Source organism: Lontra canadensis, unplaced genomic scaffold (genome assembly GCF_010015895.1).
Source record: "Lontra canadensis isolate GAN:19392208 unplaced genomic scaffold, GSC_riverotter_1.0 scaffold132, whole genome shotgun sequence".
Taxonomy (NCBI): domain Eukaryota; kingdom Metazoa; phylum Chordata; class Mammalia; order Carnivora; family Mustelidae; genus Lontra; species Lontra canadensis.
The window spans coordinates 1,329,949-1,345,827 of record NW_022631126.1 but is presented as its reverse complement, the minus strand read 5'-3'; the positions used below and the strand labels follow the sequence as shown (position 1 = coordinate 1,345,827).

Here is a 15,879-nt window from a genome sequence, read left to right as displayed (position 1 = left end):
CTTCATTTTCTGAAGTTTCTTGCCTCGGGTTGTTTCGCGCCCTGTGGGGTGGAGGGGGGTCTTTTTTGTGGATTTCGGGACTTGAACTCAGTGCCAGTCAACTGTACTTTACCTTCTGGTCACTTCTGTCACTCCTGGAGGTCTGGACCACGCTCTCTGCATGTAGACAGTCATGATGGTGCATTCACCTCTTGCTGAGCCCAGATACGCCAAGTGACTATGTATCGTCTTATGTCAAATCTGAGCGCAGGAGACCAGCGCCGATGTTATTTTGTAACTCAGCACATCTGAGTGAGAGTTAAAGGCCTGTTCGGTCTTTTAGCTTGTCGTTTTCACCACGGTTCCACCCACCCAACTCCTGTGGTTCACTGGTCTGTGAAGTAGCTACCTGTTCCTTCTGGAAGCTTAACCAGGGATGAATATTTATCTTTGAGCTCCCGGTAGGGCCCTGGCTTAGAGATTAGGTCCAACCCATTAAAAAACAAAGTAAGAGACGCCTGGGTGCCTCAGTGGGTTAAGTGGCGCCCTTGGGCTAGGGTCATGATCCCTGTATCCTGGGATCGAGTCCCACATCGGGCTCCTTGCTCGGCGGCAAGCCTGCTTCTCCCTCTGCCTCTGCCTGGCACTCTGTCTCTGTCTGCCTGTTCGCTTGCTCTCTCTCTCTCTGACAAATAAAAATGAAATCTTAAAAAAAAAAAAAAAGTGTTAGACCAGTGGTTCCCAAGTTTTTTTGGCCTTGGAATCCTTTTACATTCTTAAAAAATGAGGCACCAGGGGCGCCTGGGTGGCTCAGTGGGTTAAGCCGCTGCCTTCGGCTCAGGTCATGATCTCAGGGTCCTGGGATCGAGTCCCGCATCGGGCTCTCTGCTCAGTGGGGAGCCTGCTTCCCTCTCACTCTCTCTGCCTGCCTCTCTGCCTACTTGTGATCGCTCTCTGTCAAATAAATAAATAAAATCTTTAAAAAAAAAAAAAAAATGAGGCACCAGGAGTGCCTGACTGGCCCAGTCGGTGCAGCATGCAACTCTTGATCTCGAGATTACTTAAAAAACAATTTATAGATTTTTTTAAAAGACTTTATTTATTTATTTGACAGAGATCACAAGTAGGCAGAGAGGCAGGTGGGGGGGGGTTGTTGCGGGGAGGGGGGAAGCAGGCTTCCAGCTGAGCAGGGAGCCCGATGGGGTCTGGATCCCAGGACCCTGAGATCATGACCTGAACCAAAGGCAGAGTCTTAACCCACTGAACCATCCAGGTGCCCACAATTTACAGATCTTAAAAAAAAATAAAAATTGAAACCCCAAAGATCTTTTGTTTATATGGGTTGTGTCTATTCCATAGTTACTGTATTAGAACTTAAAAAAAAATTAAAAATATTTATTCATGCACTTCAAAACTGCAGTAACAAATCCATAGAGACAGAAAGTAGATCAGGGCTTTGGTGAAAGGGTGAATTATGACTATCGCTATTAGGTATGGAGTTTCTTTTTGGGTGATAGAAATGTTCTGGAATTAGTGTGATAGTTGTACAACATAGTGAATATACTGAAAACCACTGAAGTGTACACCTAAAAATGGTAAGTTTTATGTTGTGTGAATTATATCTCCATTTACTTTTTTTTAAGATTTTATTTATTTGTCTGAGAGCAAGAGAAGGGGGAGCAGCAGGCAGAGAAGGCTCCCTGCTGAACAAGGAGCACGATTTGGGATCAAGTCTCGGGATCCTGGGGTCATGACCTGGGCCAAAGGCAGCCGCTTAACCAACTGAGCTATGCAGTCCCTTTATCTCCATTTAAAAATCTGCTCGAGGGGCGCCTGGGTGGCTCAGTTATTAAGCATCTGCCTTCAGGTCAGGTCACCATCCCAAGGTCCTGGGATCAAGCCCCACATTGGGCTCCCCACTCAGCAGGAAGCCTGCTTCTCCCTCTCCCACTCCCCCTGCTTGTGTTCCCTCTCTTGCTATGTCTCTCTCTGTCAAATAAAGAAATAAAATCTTTTTTTAAAAAAACTTATAAAAATAAATAAAAATCTGCTCGAAAAATTACAATAACTAACCCATTACATAGAATATAAATAACAGGGGCGCCTGGGTGACTCAGTGGGTTAAAGCCTCTGCTTTCCACTCAGGTCATGATCCCAGGGTCCTGGGATCAAGCTCCACATTGGGCTTTCTGCTCAGCGGGGAGCCTGCCCCCCCACTTGTGATCTCTGTCTGTCAAATAAATAAATAAAATCTTTAAAAAAAAGAATATAAATAACATTTTAATTTTAAAAGTAACTTTTCCAAAGGAAAGAAAAAAAAATGGAAGAACGGCACTGTTTTACATTTTTACAAATAGAATGTGTGGCTTAAAAGAAAATAGCTGTATTCTGCTATCTGCTTGTGCATTCAGGATGTTGTGATACCAATTTGTCATATAGTTTCTTGAAAACACCGCATTCTTAAGAAAGGATGCAAGGGGAAGAGGCAAATGGCATCCTAGTTTTATTATGAAAATAGCTTTGGCCTTGCGTGTGCATACACACACACACACACACACACACACACACACGTGTCTCAGGGGCCTCCAGAATTTCCTGGACCACACTTCGGAAACCACTGACATAAAAGTTTCCGCAGTTTGATTTTCCCCACACTTCAGGAAAGGCTCTTCAGGTTTTCATATCTGTTGCCAGTCCCCAGATATTTGGTGAGATACCTGCCAGAAATGGTGAAAAGAGGTCAGGGGACTGGGACTCCTGAGGTTGAATAGCTTAGGTACAGACCCAGGGTAAAGGATAGCCTCCTTGCCTCCGTTTCCTCAGGTGTTAAAAGGGAATAATGGTGGAATCTGCTTCCTTGGGTTGTCTTAATTGAGTTGAGAAATTGAGTCGTTAAATACCTGGCAGGCAAGCAAGCAGGAGAAGAGAAAGAAGCAGTGGATTTTTTTTTTTTTTTTTACTTTCTTTTTTCCCCCCTTTTTAAACTAGGCCCTTAGGAAGCAAAGGAGAGCAGAGCAAAGTCATGTAGCATTTACACCATTACAACGGGAAGGAGACTAGTGAGCCAGGTAGACCGGTCTGTTCTTCAATCCTCAGAATCCTAAGTGAGGCAAAGCAGCAGTGACTAAGAAGGGAATTGGCGCTGGAAAAGAAAGGACCAGATCTGGGGGGCCTGGTGGGGAAAGAGAAATCCTGAGAGAGATCATAGAGCCCCTCGGGTGGCCAGGAAGCCTTGCCAGTCTGCCCCGGGTGGGGAGGCTTTGAAGGCTGCTGTGCCTGGGCCAGTTTGATGTACTCGCTGGAGTGAGGCTGGCCCAGCAAAGGATTCCAGCTTTGAGAACACAAAACAGAGTAGTATATTAACATTTCAAACAAAACAAAATATTGTAATCCCTAGAGCAAGGATTCTCAAAATGTGGTCTGGGGGCCCCTGGCCACCGCAGAGTTAAAATGATTTTCATAATAATACTGAAGTCATTTGCCTTTTCACTCATTTCCTCTGGGGTATACAGCTGAGTTTTCCAAAAGCTCCGTGCAATGGCAGTGTGAATGCAGAACAGGCTTCCCTAGTTGGTGGCGAAAAGTCACGGAAGAATGGTTGCCTTTTGGGAGTTGGGGACAGGAAGTGACAGGGAAGGACCCAGAAGGAATTTGGGGGGGGAGGGTGATGTCCTATGTATCTTGATAGAGGAGTTTGGGTTCAACAGGTATATACATTTGACAGAAATCATGTGCAGAATCTTGTAAGGTTTTGTTTCTAAGGTGTTTGAAAATCACGGAGGTGTGGATAATGCCCAGATTTTGACGTCAGAAAGACCCGAGTTTGACCCTGACCTTGATCCTGCCGGCGGCTGTGTTTGTGACTTGGAACGTGATCCAGCAGTTAGCAGAGTGCCTGAAGCTTCACGGGCACCTGATAAGTATTTGCAGCATGAGCGAAGGAAGCCGTGTAATCTTTCAGACACTAGTTTGTGCTAAGTCTGAGAATGCTCACTTTGTTTTGCCCAACTAAGCTTTACAGGGTTTCCGGGTGAGTTTTCTTTGATGGCACACTGATGCAGAAAAGAGGGGAAAAACCAGGGTTTGCTCGGTTATTACCTATGGGGGAATGAGCACGAGTTGGAGGCTTGGAGGGGTGGAGACACAGTGACCTGCGACACGTGCCACTGTACCTCTCAAACCTACAAACGCAACTGATTTCAGTCTTGGTGACGTCACTGGTGACGTCATCCGAAACTGCGACTACGCTTACTACTTTCCAACAGGATCTTTGTCACAATTAAATGAGGGACTTTGGCAGAGTGCCTGGACTCCTAACGCATGATGCAAAGTAAGCGTACGTTCCCCTTTTCCGTGTTCCGTCTCGCCCTACTGTTTTCTTCTGTATTTGCCGTCCTGCCACAGCACTCACAAGTCTGCGTGCTAACACGAAGGATCGCCTCCTCTCATTGGCCAGCCTTGAAGTTATGGGGCCCAAAACTTTCTTGAAACCCACAAGCTGTAGGCCGAGGGGAGTCTTTGGTTTCTTGGATAGTCGGGTTCTGTTGGTGGTTGTAGTTCACGGATTTGACCTTGGCTGTCTCCTGGGTGACTGCGTCAGCCAGGCGGATTGAGGTTTCTCTGCTCCCGGGAATGCGCAAGACGCCTGGCACGGTCTTTACTGAAAATGGCTCGTTCCCCGCTACCCTCTGCAGTGGGTGCTGGAGGACTCAATTCCAGCCACTGTGGAGTTCCTGATGATCCAAAGGAGGAAACAGTCATAGTTATATTATCACCCAATTAATTTGGTGGTCGACCTGCTGTTGGGAGGAACTTTTTTCTTTTGTTTTTCAATGTTTTATTTTATTCATTTATTTTAGATTTTATTTATTTGAGAGAGAAAGAGAGAGGGAAAGTACAAAGGGAGAGTGGGAAGGAGAAGCAGACTCCCTGCTGAGCACGGAGCCCCATGAAAGGCTCTATCCCAGGACCCTGGGATCTTGACCTGAGCTGAAGGCAGATGCCCAACCGACTGAGCCACCCAGGAGCCCCTCAAGATTTTATTTCTTTCTTATTTTTTTTAAATTTTTATTTATTTGTTTGACAGGCAGAGATCACAAGTAGGCAGAGAGAGAGAGAGAAGGAGAAGCAGGCTCCCTGTTGAGCAGAGAGCCCACTGCGGGGCTTGATCCCAGAACCCTGGGATCATGACCTGAGCTGAAGACAGAAGCTCCAACCCACTGAGCCACCCAGGCACTCCTCAAGATTTTATTTTTAATAATTTCTACACCTAACGTGGGGCTGGAATTTAACAACCTGAGATCAAGAGTCCCATGCTGTACCGGCTGAGCCCACCAGGCACCTGGGGCTGGCAGAGGGGGACAAGGTGATGAGGTGTGGGGAGAGGTGTCCTTTTTGAAAGATTGCCTTTCAACTCCAAGTTGCCATCAGAGGAGCTGTGGGCTCTTTGTAGCTTGTGGGCCTTGGCGTCCTTCATTCGGGGCATGCTCCCGAGCACTCCCTACTTGGGGGGACCTCAGCTGTGCCCCTGTTCCAGGCCACCTCCTTCATATACATAGCTCAGTTATCCCTATATGGCATTCAACCAGTGCACAATGAGGCCAGTTGTTTTCATGTAACAGTAAAGTCTTAGAAATTAGATTTCTAGGATATATGAGCTCAATATGTCTTAGAAAGCACATGACCCAGAGAAGCTCATTTTACAAATGGGTGATTGAAACCCAGAGAGGTTAAGGGATTTGACTGAGGCTGTGTAGCTGTGCGGGGAGGTAGGACTTAGCTGTCCCAAGTCTCTAGACAGTACTCTTGTCAACTCACTGTGACCTTTAGAAGCAAATAGCTAAGTTCCCAGCATTCCTCAGTAACCGATTTATCTGATTTTGGTCAGCAAACTCCTTCACTGCCTGTGGTTGTACTGACTCCTCACCCCAGCCCTCCTAGGGTTGCTCAGGTGCAACAGGTAGTTCTAGGTCAGTTTGACTAGGGCTGTAGAAGGGCATTCAATCAAAACTAACCTAGGTGTTGCGGTGAGGATGCTTTGTAGAGGCAGTTACCATCTACGATCATATGACCTTAAGTAATGATCCTGGGTCAGCTGGGTGGGCCCCATCCAGTTAGTTGAGAGGCTTAAAATAAAATAAATAAAAAATAAAAGCAAAACTGATACTGCATGGTATCCCTTATGTGTGATACACGCTACTCTTGAGCTCAGGGTGGTGAGTTCAAGCCCAGCCTTCAGAGTAGAGATTACTTAAAAAAGAGGGGAGAGGGCACCTGGGTGCCTCAGTGAGCTAAGTGTCTGCCTTCGGCTCAGGTTGTCCTGGGATCCAGTCTCCTCTGCCATTCTTGGTTGTGCTCTCTCCCTCTCTCTCTGCCAAATAAATAAAAATCTTAAAAAAAAAAAAAAGTGAAACACATAAGAAACAGTAGGATGTGGTTGCTAAGAGCTGGGAAATATGGGAAATGGGGAGATGTTGGTAAAAGGGTACAGACTTTCCACCGTGTCGCATGACGACTTTAGTGGAAAATACTGTATTATATGACTGCAGTTTGCTAAGAGAGTAGATCTTAGGCATTCTCACCAAAAAAAAAATTTTTTTAAGGTAACTATTGATAAAATAAGATATGGAAAGTGCCTGGGTGGCTCAGTCAGTTAAGCGTCTGCCTTTGGCTCAGGTCATGGTCCCAGGGTCCTGGGATGGAGCCCCACATCCGGTTCCCTGCTCAATGGGGAGTCTGCTTTTCCCCTTCCCTCTGCCCCTCCCCCTTGCTTGTGCATTCTCTCTTTCAAATAAATAAATAAAATATTTTCTAAAAAAGAAATAAATAAGATATGGGAATGTAATATACAATGTAGGGGGTACAGTTAATGATATTGTAACAATTTTTTAAAGATATTAGTTATTTTATTATTTACCATTATTATTTGAGAGAGAGAGTGAGCATGAGCAGGGGTGGGGGAGGAACAGAGGGACAAGCCAACTCTGCTGAACACGGAGGGCTTGATCTCACGATCCCGAGATCACAACCTGAGCCAAAACCAACAGTCAGATGCTTAATGGGCTGCACCACCCAGGCGACCCGGCCGCTTCATCATGTATATAAATACTGAATCACTATATTGTACACCTGAAACTAATACAATATTGTATGTCAATTATTCTTCAATAAAAAAATTTTTTTTAAGGTAACTGTGAGGTGATGGGTGCGTTAATGAGCTTGACTGTGGGAGTCCTTTCACCACGTACATGTATCAAACTGTCACATTGTATACTTCAAAAATATTAGAATTCTATTTGTCAATTATACATCAGCAAAGCTGGGAAAAAAATTTAAGAAAATTAAGTTACTAAATGTGTAAATTTTGATAACATAAGACATTAGTTTACAAGGAAGTGAAAGAAAAAAACTGGGGTTTCCCTGAGGAAAAAGAAATTTCACCTATGGACCGCAGCACACCCTCCTGCCCAAGAGTTCCCAGACGGCCAGCCCGCCCTCCAGATTTTAGACTTGCCTCACCCGCCTCCACATCTGGGGAGCCAAATCTCTGCAATAAATCCTGTCATCTCTAGGGGTCACCTCTTTGGCTCAGTCGGTAGAACATGTGACTCTTAATCCTGGGTTTGTGAGATCAGGCCCCGTGTTGGGCCCCATGCTGGGGATAGAGGCTGCTTAATATTCTCTCTCCCTCTTCCTCTGCCCCTGCCACCCTAAAAATTAATAAATTTTAAAACAAGGCTAATTTTTCCTTGTTCTCCTCATCTCAGAGAGGATCCCACTCTTCCCAGTTGCTGATACTAGACATGGCAGTTCTTCTAGACTCTCCTCCTTCACGTACCTTTATGCGTTCATGGGATCAAGTTCTCTGGAGTCCACCTCTGCTGTGAATCTCTCAAATCCCTCCCTCTCTTCTCTTCCTCACATTGTTGCCTTTCTTCTCTGATCTAGACCTATTAACTAGTACCCTGCTTCCCCTTCAATCTGTTTTCCCCACTTGTACCAGAAAAAAAATGACTTTCTTATAAATCTTATCAATCCCTTGGGCGAAATTTTGGCTAAATGGCTTCCTGAAGCCCATGAAATAAACAATAGTTTTAGCGTGACGTTCATGGCTCCAGCCTCTCCATGACATTTCATCTTTACCCAGTTGTACTTTGCATTTTAGCTGTGCTAAACCACTTTTCATTTTTGTATGTTCATATTTCTGCATAACCTGGAGCCTGCGCCCAGGACTGGGCCCCTGTACACATGTGCACACACGTACACACACACACAGACACACACACACCCTCCCATCACCAAGTCTTCCCCTCAACTAGAGGAAGAGAACCCAACTTTCAGTGGTCTTTGTATTCCAAAGCACCGAGCAGAGAATATTTGATAAATGATTAGCTCAGTTCAGCAATTTTCAGACTTTATAAGAAAAATTTTCTTGAAATCAAATCTGGTACAAAAGCCTAATATAACTAGGCAAAAGCCAAGAATCCCACTACTCCATCCCCTTCTGCTGTTTCTGCCTCTTAGATGAGAGTGTGGTCCAACCCCCCCACCCCCCCAATCCACCCCCACCCGCCTCGGGTGAAAGGGCTGGTTTAAAGCCCATCCTGAAATTGACCAGATAGCTGCTGTCAGACTTGGCCACACACAGGAACAAAGTACTGACATGCTAGGACTTGGATGAACCTTGCAGATATACCCAGTGGGAGAAGCCAGACACAGAAGGCCACGGTATTGTATGATTCCTTCTACTCGAAATGTCGGGAATAGGCAAATCCATAGAGACAGAAAGTAGATGAGTGGTTCCAAGGGGCTGGGACAGAGGAATGGGGAGTGACTGCTTAACAGGGATGAGGTTTCTTTCTGAGCTGATGACAGTATCCTGGAATTCGAGATGATGGTTGTACCATCTGAATGTACTAAAAACCACTGAAATGACACACTTTAAAAGGGTGGATCTTAGGTGCTTTATATCTCAGAAAAAAAAATTACAGTGACATAATTATTCTATTCTGTGGAATTGTTTGAGAGAAAGAAAGAAATTGTTATAAAAACAAGCTAGATATGAGTTTGCTTCTGTAATGTTAACATTTCTTTTCTTTTCTTTTTTTTTTAAATAACATTTTTTTCGAAAATTACATGTAGGGATGTCTGGGTGACTCAGGCAGTGAAGCCGCTGCCTTCAGCTCAGGTCATGATCCCAGGGTCCTGGGATCGAGTCTCACATCAGCCTCCTTGCTCCACGGGGAGCCTGCTTTTCCCTCTGCCTGCCGTTCCTCCTGCTTGTCCTCTCTCTCTTTCTCTCTTTCTCTCCGACAAATAAATAAACAAAATCTTTAAAAAAATAAAACTAAAATTACGTGGACATACTTGTTATCTTTGTCTGACTGGAAAGAAATGATCCCCCTGAGGTCAATCAATCTTTTGGGAGCACTGAGTGACTTCCCCCACCCCCAACCACCACCACTGAAAGACAAAACAAAAAACTGTTCACAATCTTAGGACTGGCAACTAGAGTCCGAAGAATTCTCTTCAAAGTAACAAATATCCTCTCTGTATCTATGTAGCCAACAGCAACCCTCCTGTCCCTGGAAAGCCACGATGGAAATCCACCCCTCTGGTCATGCCCTTTCTTGAGGATAGTATTGGCTGAATACAAGGCGTCGGGGAGGTGATGGCTTCTTAGGGAAGGAAGCCCAATTCTTCACGAGCTAAGCTAAGCAAGGACACCGGTGCTGCTGGGCACAGGTGAGAGGCAGCTAAGCAGGAGTAACGTAGGCCAAGCTTCAGGACTCACGTGGATTCTGGGAAAGAACAAAGGAAAATGGCCCAGGCCACAGACAGCAAGTGAGTCAAGGTCAAGGGCCTTTTGGTGGAAAGGCATTATCTCAAGGGGAGAGGAGGGCTAGAGAGTGGAACATCTGGGACTTGGGCGATAAGCCACAGCTAGTCCTTACCCTCAGCCACAGAACCCCAGTTTGGGTAAACAGTCCCAGAAGCTATCCTTGAAAAAAAAGAGTTGGTACAAGCCCGAGTCTTATCTCCTCTTGATAACTTACGAAGAAAAGCCCAAGACTCTTAAACCTCTCTCTCTCTCTCTCCCTCCCACTCTTCCCCAGAGTGACATCCCACAGACAGCCAGAAACAAGACCCGCACCTCCAGAGCCCAAGCCAGGAGGCTGATCCCGGCTGCACACACCCACAGACACAAGCGGTAGCTATGTCCTTTTATTTTTTTTTTATGGAACCATGTGGATGAGGTTAATGGTAAAGACGTTCTCCCACCCCCACTGCAGTGCCCGGCCTGGGACGAGCCCGGGGTTCAGCAACTGCTACAGTCACTGGGGTAGGCGTCCCAGTGCAAGCCAATGGCATTGATGAGGGAACCCGAGCGGCCACTGATAAACCGGAGTACAGTGTTGGGGTACAGGGGGACGGCATTGAAACTCGTGCCTGTGTCCTTCCCAAAAGGCAGGTAACGGCCCTTGTCAGTCACGAAGACCAGCTTCCTCAGGTAGTACTTGTACTTGCCAGACACCTGGATCACTGACTCCCCAGGGTGCAGGAAGATCTCCTCCATGTCTCCCTGGGTGCCCCCCACGTAGTCGCTCCACACCTTGCCGTAGCGGACCTGGAGACTAGGGGCCGGGCGGGGAGGGAAGGAAGACAGACACTGAGCGGGGTGACCAGGATTCAGGACCTCTTGGCGTACGCTCCAAGACCCGCAAACCGGGGACAGGGGTGACAAGTCTCCTCCCAGTCCCACAGCATGTGAGGGATGAGGGAGCCCTTGAGATCATACGGGGAACTTCAACTCATTTTGCCAAAACACACACAGGCTCAGAAAGGAAAAGTAACTTAGCCAGGGTCAGCCAGACCAGACCAGTGCTGGAGCTTGATTTTGGGAACTCTAGATTCCCGCTGTGCCAACCACCACACCCCCACACCCCCCTGCCACCCCATGCAAAAGGAGAAGGAATATTCTGGAAGCCTCTCATGAGGGCAGAGACTTTGTTGTCCCAGGATGTAGTCCAGGCTCAGAAGATACACCTTTTGGGGGAGAAGCATCAGCAAAGAGGGAGGATGCCTGAGGGGACTTACGCCTCCGGCGGGGGTTGGGGGGCGCCAAACCAGCCAGCTTCTAGGCCCCCCGAGCAGCCATGCTAGATGGTTTGCCCAAGGTCACGTGTGCTGGGGGCTGGAGGGCTGGTTGTGGCAGCGCTGGCCTCAGATCTCTTTCACATACCATATTATCCCTGGGACTTTTTGACTGGAACAGACGTGACCCCAAGTGACTGAGAACTTTCCAGTTCAGCAAGATCAAAGGATCCTCAAACCAGAGAAACGCAAAGAATCTTACCCTACGATGTAGTATCTGTTGACCCGGACACGGATGGCAGTGATGGGGCCTTCCAGCTGGTAGCCAGAATGAGAGAATCGCTCTCCTCCACCGCCTCCATACTCTCCATTGTAGGAGGAGGCCCTAGCCTGAACTAGAGGGGACAGTAGGAGTCGGAGGAAGAAACCGCAGGAGCTGAGTTTCTCCCCACCACCCCAGTACCTCCCACAACTCAGTGCCCACCACCCCAAGCCAGCCTCTGAATTTCAGCCTTGGCCACCAGCATTGCAGAAGACTGCCTTCCCATGACGCTAGTGCTGGGCTCCTGGCTTCTTTCTCACTTACTGGCATTGGCCGAGGCTGATGCACAGAGAAGGGCCAGAAGAGTGATGGCCAACATTCTGGGGCTGAAGTGGAAAGAAAGCAGAAAGTCAAGTCTTAGCCTTTTTCCTTTGGACATCATCTAGCCCAGCATCCCTGACCTCCAGCTGAGACTCAACCTTCTTTATCCTTCAACTCAGACCTAACTGACCTAGTCTTGGGCTTGGAAAGTATTGTCCCTAATCTCCAGTCCTGCTTCTGGAAGACTATCTACTGTGTCCTTAACCCCTCGGTCCTCCCTGGTCTGGAGGTAACCAATTCCCTTCTTCTATCCCAGATCAGAAGATCAATCCTAACCCTCTATCTGGGCCAAGCTGTGTTAAGTCCTGTTCCCTCCCAGCACGAAGCAGGAAGAGAGTTTGCAAAGAAGTGGAGACCGTCTCCAGATCATAGGGATGGTTGAGTTTTCCAACCAAGAGTCTGAGCATGACCAACTGAAATCTGCCTGTGATGGACTGGCCTGGCTCGGGGGACATCCAGGGCAGAGGTAAAATTCTTAGCTTCGCGCTGGTCTCAGATCAGAAGGAAAGGAGCATTTTAGAGCTGTGTCTGTGTCACCTGGGGAGCAGAGGTGATGAGAGACAAGACTGTGCCACCATGAGCATCAGAGTAGTTCAGGCAGAGGTGGACACACTGAGAGATTGCAGGGGGAGTTTGGACCGGCTCAAGATGATAGATTTCAGGGGCACCTGGCTGGCTCAGTGGGTTAAGCCTCTGCCTTTGGCTCAGGTCATGATCCCAGGGTCCTGGGATCGAGCCCCACTTCGGGCTCTCTGCTCAGCAGGGAGCCTGCTTCCCTCTCTCTCTCTCCCTGCCTCTCTGCCTACTTGTGATCTATGTCTGTCAAATAAATAAAATCTTAAAAAAGAAAAAAAAGATAATAGATTTCAGATGCCTGCTCCATGTATTATCATTCTTTCCCCACTAACACAAATCTGGCCACATCAATGCTCCCGAGCACCCCAGGCATCCCCAGTCCTTCCACAGAGACCCAGATATCTTAGCATCCCATTCAGCCGCAGACGTCCCAGACTAGTTGACAACACAGGTGTCCGGGCAGGTTCCTGCCCAGCTCAGCTTGAATTCCCCCAAACTCAACCCAGCCTTCCCTGTCACCCCTTAGCTCAGGCCTCTGTCACCCCTCACCTGGCTGTTTCAAGTGCAAAGTAACCCCCTGACACTTTCAAATCTTTTATACCAGGTCCAAGCCCTCCCCCTGCTGTTTACCATGTGAACCTCACCTCCTGAGCAAATATGGTCAATCTGTTAGGGTTGAGTTGTCAGGCAGAGTCCTGAATTTCTTATCCAGTCTCTCCCCAGCATGGGTTATAGGTCACAGGGTGGTTCCTTCCGGGCCAAGGCCCAGATCTCAGGACTCGAAGAATGAACTTGAGAAAACTTCACCAACCGAAGGGGTGGCAGCTTTGGGTGGAAGAAGTTACTGATCACTCCTGGGTGTGGTCTGAGTCTCTCCCTCCCCTCTTTGGGTGTCTGCAGGTGCGCTCACCTGCAAGCTGTCATCTTTCAGGATAAACACTGTCCTCTCAGGGCATTTGAAACATAGATCCTCCTGGAAAGGGATTATAGTCCCAATGTCCTGTACTTAGGAGTGCCTACTATCTTCCAGACAACTTTTTCTCTGTCTTCCCTGTTACTTCATATATATATATATATCCCCAAACATAAAGAAAAATGAAAAGAATTACACAGTGAACACCCGTATACCCCCATGTCAATTCTGCCATAGTTAATATTTTGCTGTACTTGCTCCCCACCCCCCCACCCCCGCCCATCTATCTATCCTCAACCTGCCAGATGGTTACAAACCTTTTCTGAGAAGGTAACATGGTGTTGCAGGTGAACACTGAACACCTGTAGATCCCCCTCCTGGGGACAGACAGTCCGGCCAGAGGGCCAAGTGGGAAGCTAAGGAAGTAGACGGGTCCTCCTTTGGGGGCAGTTCTGGGCTCAGGACCTTAGGACTTCCAGGAGCCACAGCTGAATCTTTTGCAGGTTACAGCCCACACAGGACAGTCCTCTCCGGTCCTGTCCCCAGTGCCCCACGTGCCAGCCCCAAGGTCTGAAACCTCCCCGGGGCTGATGTCATAGATGTCTTCTCTTCGGACGCCCTTCCGTTCCCTCTAAGACCCTAGGATGGACTCCTGGGTCCTACTTGGACTCGTCTAGGGCTGGCTCTTTGACCCTCTGAGTCAGCCGATCCTCCCGAGCAGATGGAAGGATGGAGCCCAGGGAGGGGCTGGAGTCATTAGCCTCAGTTATTAATGACTAGGAGCCGGACACACAGCACCCACCCATCTAGGAGTGTGGACTCCTCCCAAGAAAGCAAGGCAGCCCCACCTGAAGGAGCCGGAGATAGGACAGGGCTCCTCCCCCGGAGGTTCCGGAATAAGGAGGGCAGCCAAGGACGTGTCGTCTGACCTCTTTTCTCCAAGGTCAAAACAAGCCTGTCCTGCTGACCTAACTTCTCCTTCATTCCAGATATTTTGTTCTGTCTCTCATCCTCTCTGGTTTTCCTTTCTTTCCTGGTTCTCTCCTTGTCCTGATCTTTTTTTTTTTTTTTTTTTAAGATTTTATGTATTTATTTGACAGACAGAGATCACAAGTAGGCAGAGAGGCAGGCAGAGAGAGAGGGGGGAGGCAGGCTCTCCGCTGAGCAGAGAGCCCGATGCGGGGCTCGATGCAGGGCTCGATGTGGGGCTCGATGTGGGGCTCGATGCGGGGTTCGATGCCAGGACACTGGGATCATGACCTGAGCCGAAGGCAGAGGCTTTAACCCACTGAGCCACCCAGGCGCCCCATCCTTGTCTTGATCTTAACCTCCTCTCATCTCCCAGCTCTGAGGATTTTTCTTTAAAGTCCCTCTCTCGGAGCCTTTTTCCTGCTTCTTCTTTTCTTTGTCTCCTCACCACCACCCCAGTCTCTCTCTCTATTTCCTCTGTCTCTTCTCTCATTATTGTTTGTCTCTCTCCTCTTCCTTCTTAGGAGCATATCCCACAGGATGGAACCAAACACTGAATAGTAAAGATGGCAGCTCAGAGAGGTCTGAGGCCTTGGGAGAATGCCCTTGTCTTTCCATGCATGACACATCTGGGACCCCCAGGACAGAGGCTCCCATGCTTGTCATAGCTTCACTCTGTTGTACGGGCCCCGCCTATGAGGAGAGCCAGAGTCTCTCCCATGCCTGCAGTCTGGTCCCTAGGTTCCCCACAGCAGGCCCTCCAGCCTCTCTCCAGAGGGCAAGAGAGGCCTTTCTTCCCGTGGAAGGGGTCTCCAGGATCATCCTCTGTCGGTCCCAGAGACCAGATAGGTCCTTGTGCCCCTAGTGCGGGGACGTTCAGCAAATACTCTGATTCTGTGCCTGAAGAGCCCGGAGGAAGATGGCGGAGGCAGTGGGACACCAGGCCCCACCTCCGCTTCCACTTCATTAGCTCCTGTTTGAACTTTCCACATTGTACCTATGTGTCTGCTGGGGGCCTACCTTAGTCCTACAGGCAGTGCGGGTCACCCCGCCCCAGTCCTAGAGGGAGCGGGAGTCACCGGATGCCCATCCTACATTCCCCCCTCCACAGGCTGTAAAAGTCCAAAGCTTTCTGCTGTTGGGGCAGCTTGAATTCTCTCGCTCTGTCTTCCCTGCCCTCTTGGCAAAGCAACTGACTGAATACATTGAAGGAGCATCTGCGTGTTGGAGGCGCCCTTCCAGATGCTGGAGAGACAGCCGCTGGGGGAGTCCCCGAACCCACAGAAGCTTTCACCCCAGGGAGCATCAGACAACCAGCGCACTGATAGCACAGGACAGACAGTGAGAAAATACAGCAGGCTGCCTGGGTGGCTAGTGGGCTGAGCCTCTACCTTCCGCTCAGGTCATGATCTCAGGGTCCTGGGATCGAGCCTGGCATCGGCCTCTCCGCTCAGCAGGAGCCTGCTTCCCCCCTCTCTCTCTGCCTACCTCTCTACTTGTGATCTTTCTCTCTGTCAAATAAGTAAATAAAATCTTAAAAAAGAAAAAGAAAGAAAGAAATAAAAGAAAAGAGTGAGTGAGCCAGGAGCAGGGCTGCAGAAGCTGTTCCCTCTGCCCGGGAGGCCACCCTCCTCGGGTAATATTCCTAAAGACCTGACTGAAGCGATGGACAGAGGACAGATGTTCGGACAGAGGACAGATGTTC

The 15,879-nt window shown here is 48.4% G+C and overlaps 1 protein-coding gene across 1 annotated transcript; it reads right to left on the bottom strand.

Moving 5' to 3' along the window:
• Positions 1-10,297: 10,297 nt before the first annotated feature.
• On the bottom strand, positions 10,298-12,944 carry ZG16 (zymogen granule protein 16). The gene is made up of 4 exons (XM_032842669.1): positions 12,937-12,944; positions 11,660-11,721; positions 11,336-11,468; positions 10,298-10,613 (listed from the first exon to the last, which is right to left on the bottom strand). Exons 2-4 carry the CDS (start codon positions 11,712-11,714, stop codon positions 10,298-10,300), a joined length of 504 nt encoding a protein of 167 aa, XP_032698560.1. The 5' UTR covers positions 11,715-11,721; positions 12,937-12,944.
• Positions 12,945-15,879: the final 2,935 nt, after the last annotated feature.

Excerpts from the sequence above, each read along its gene's own strand:
- ZG16 (XM_032842669.1), bottom strand. The coding sequence starts at position 11,714 with ATGTTGGCCATCACTCTTCTGGCCCTTCTCTGTGCATCAGCCTCGGCC. Across the intron at positions 11,469-11,659 it reads ATCAGCCTCGGCCAATGCCA|TTCAGGCTAGGGCCTCCTCC; the intron begins GTAAGTGAGAAA and ends TGTCCCCTCTAG. Across the intron at positions 10,614-11,335 it reads AACAGATACTACATCGTAGG|TCTCCAGGTCCGCTACGGCA; the intron begins GTAAGATTCTTT and ends CCCGGCCCCTAG.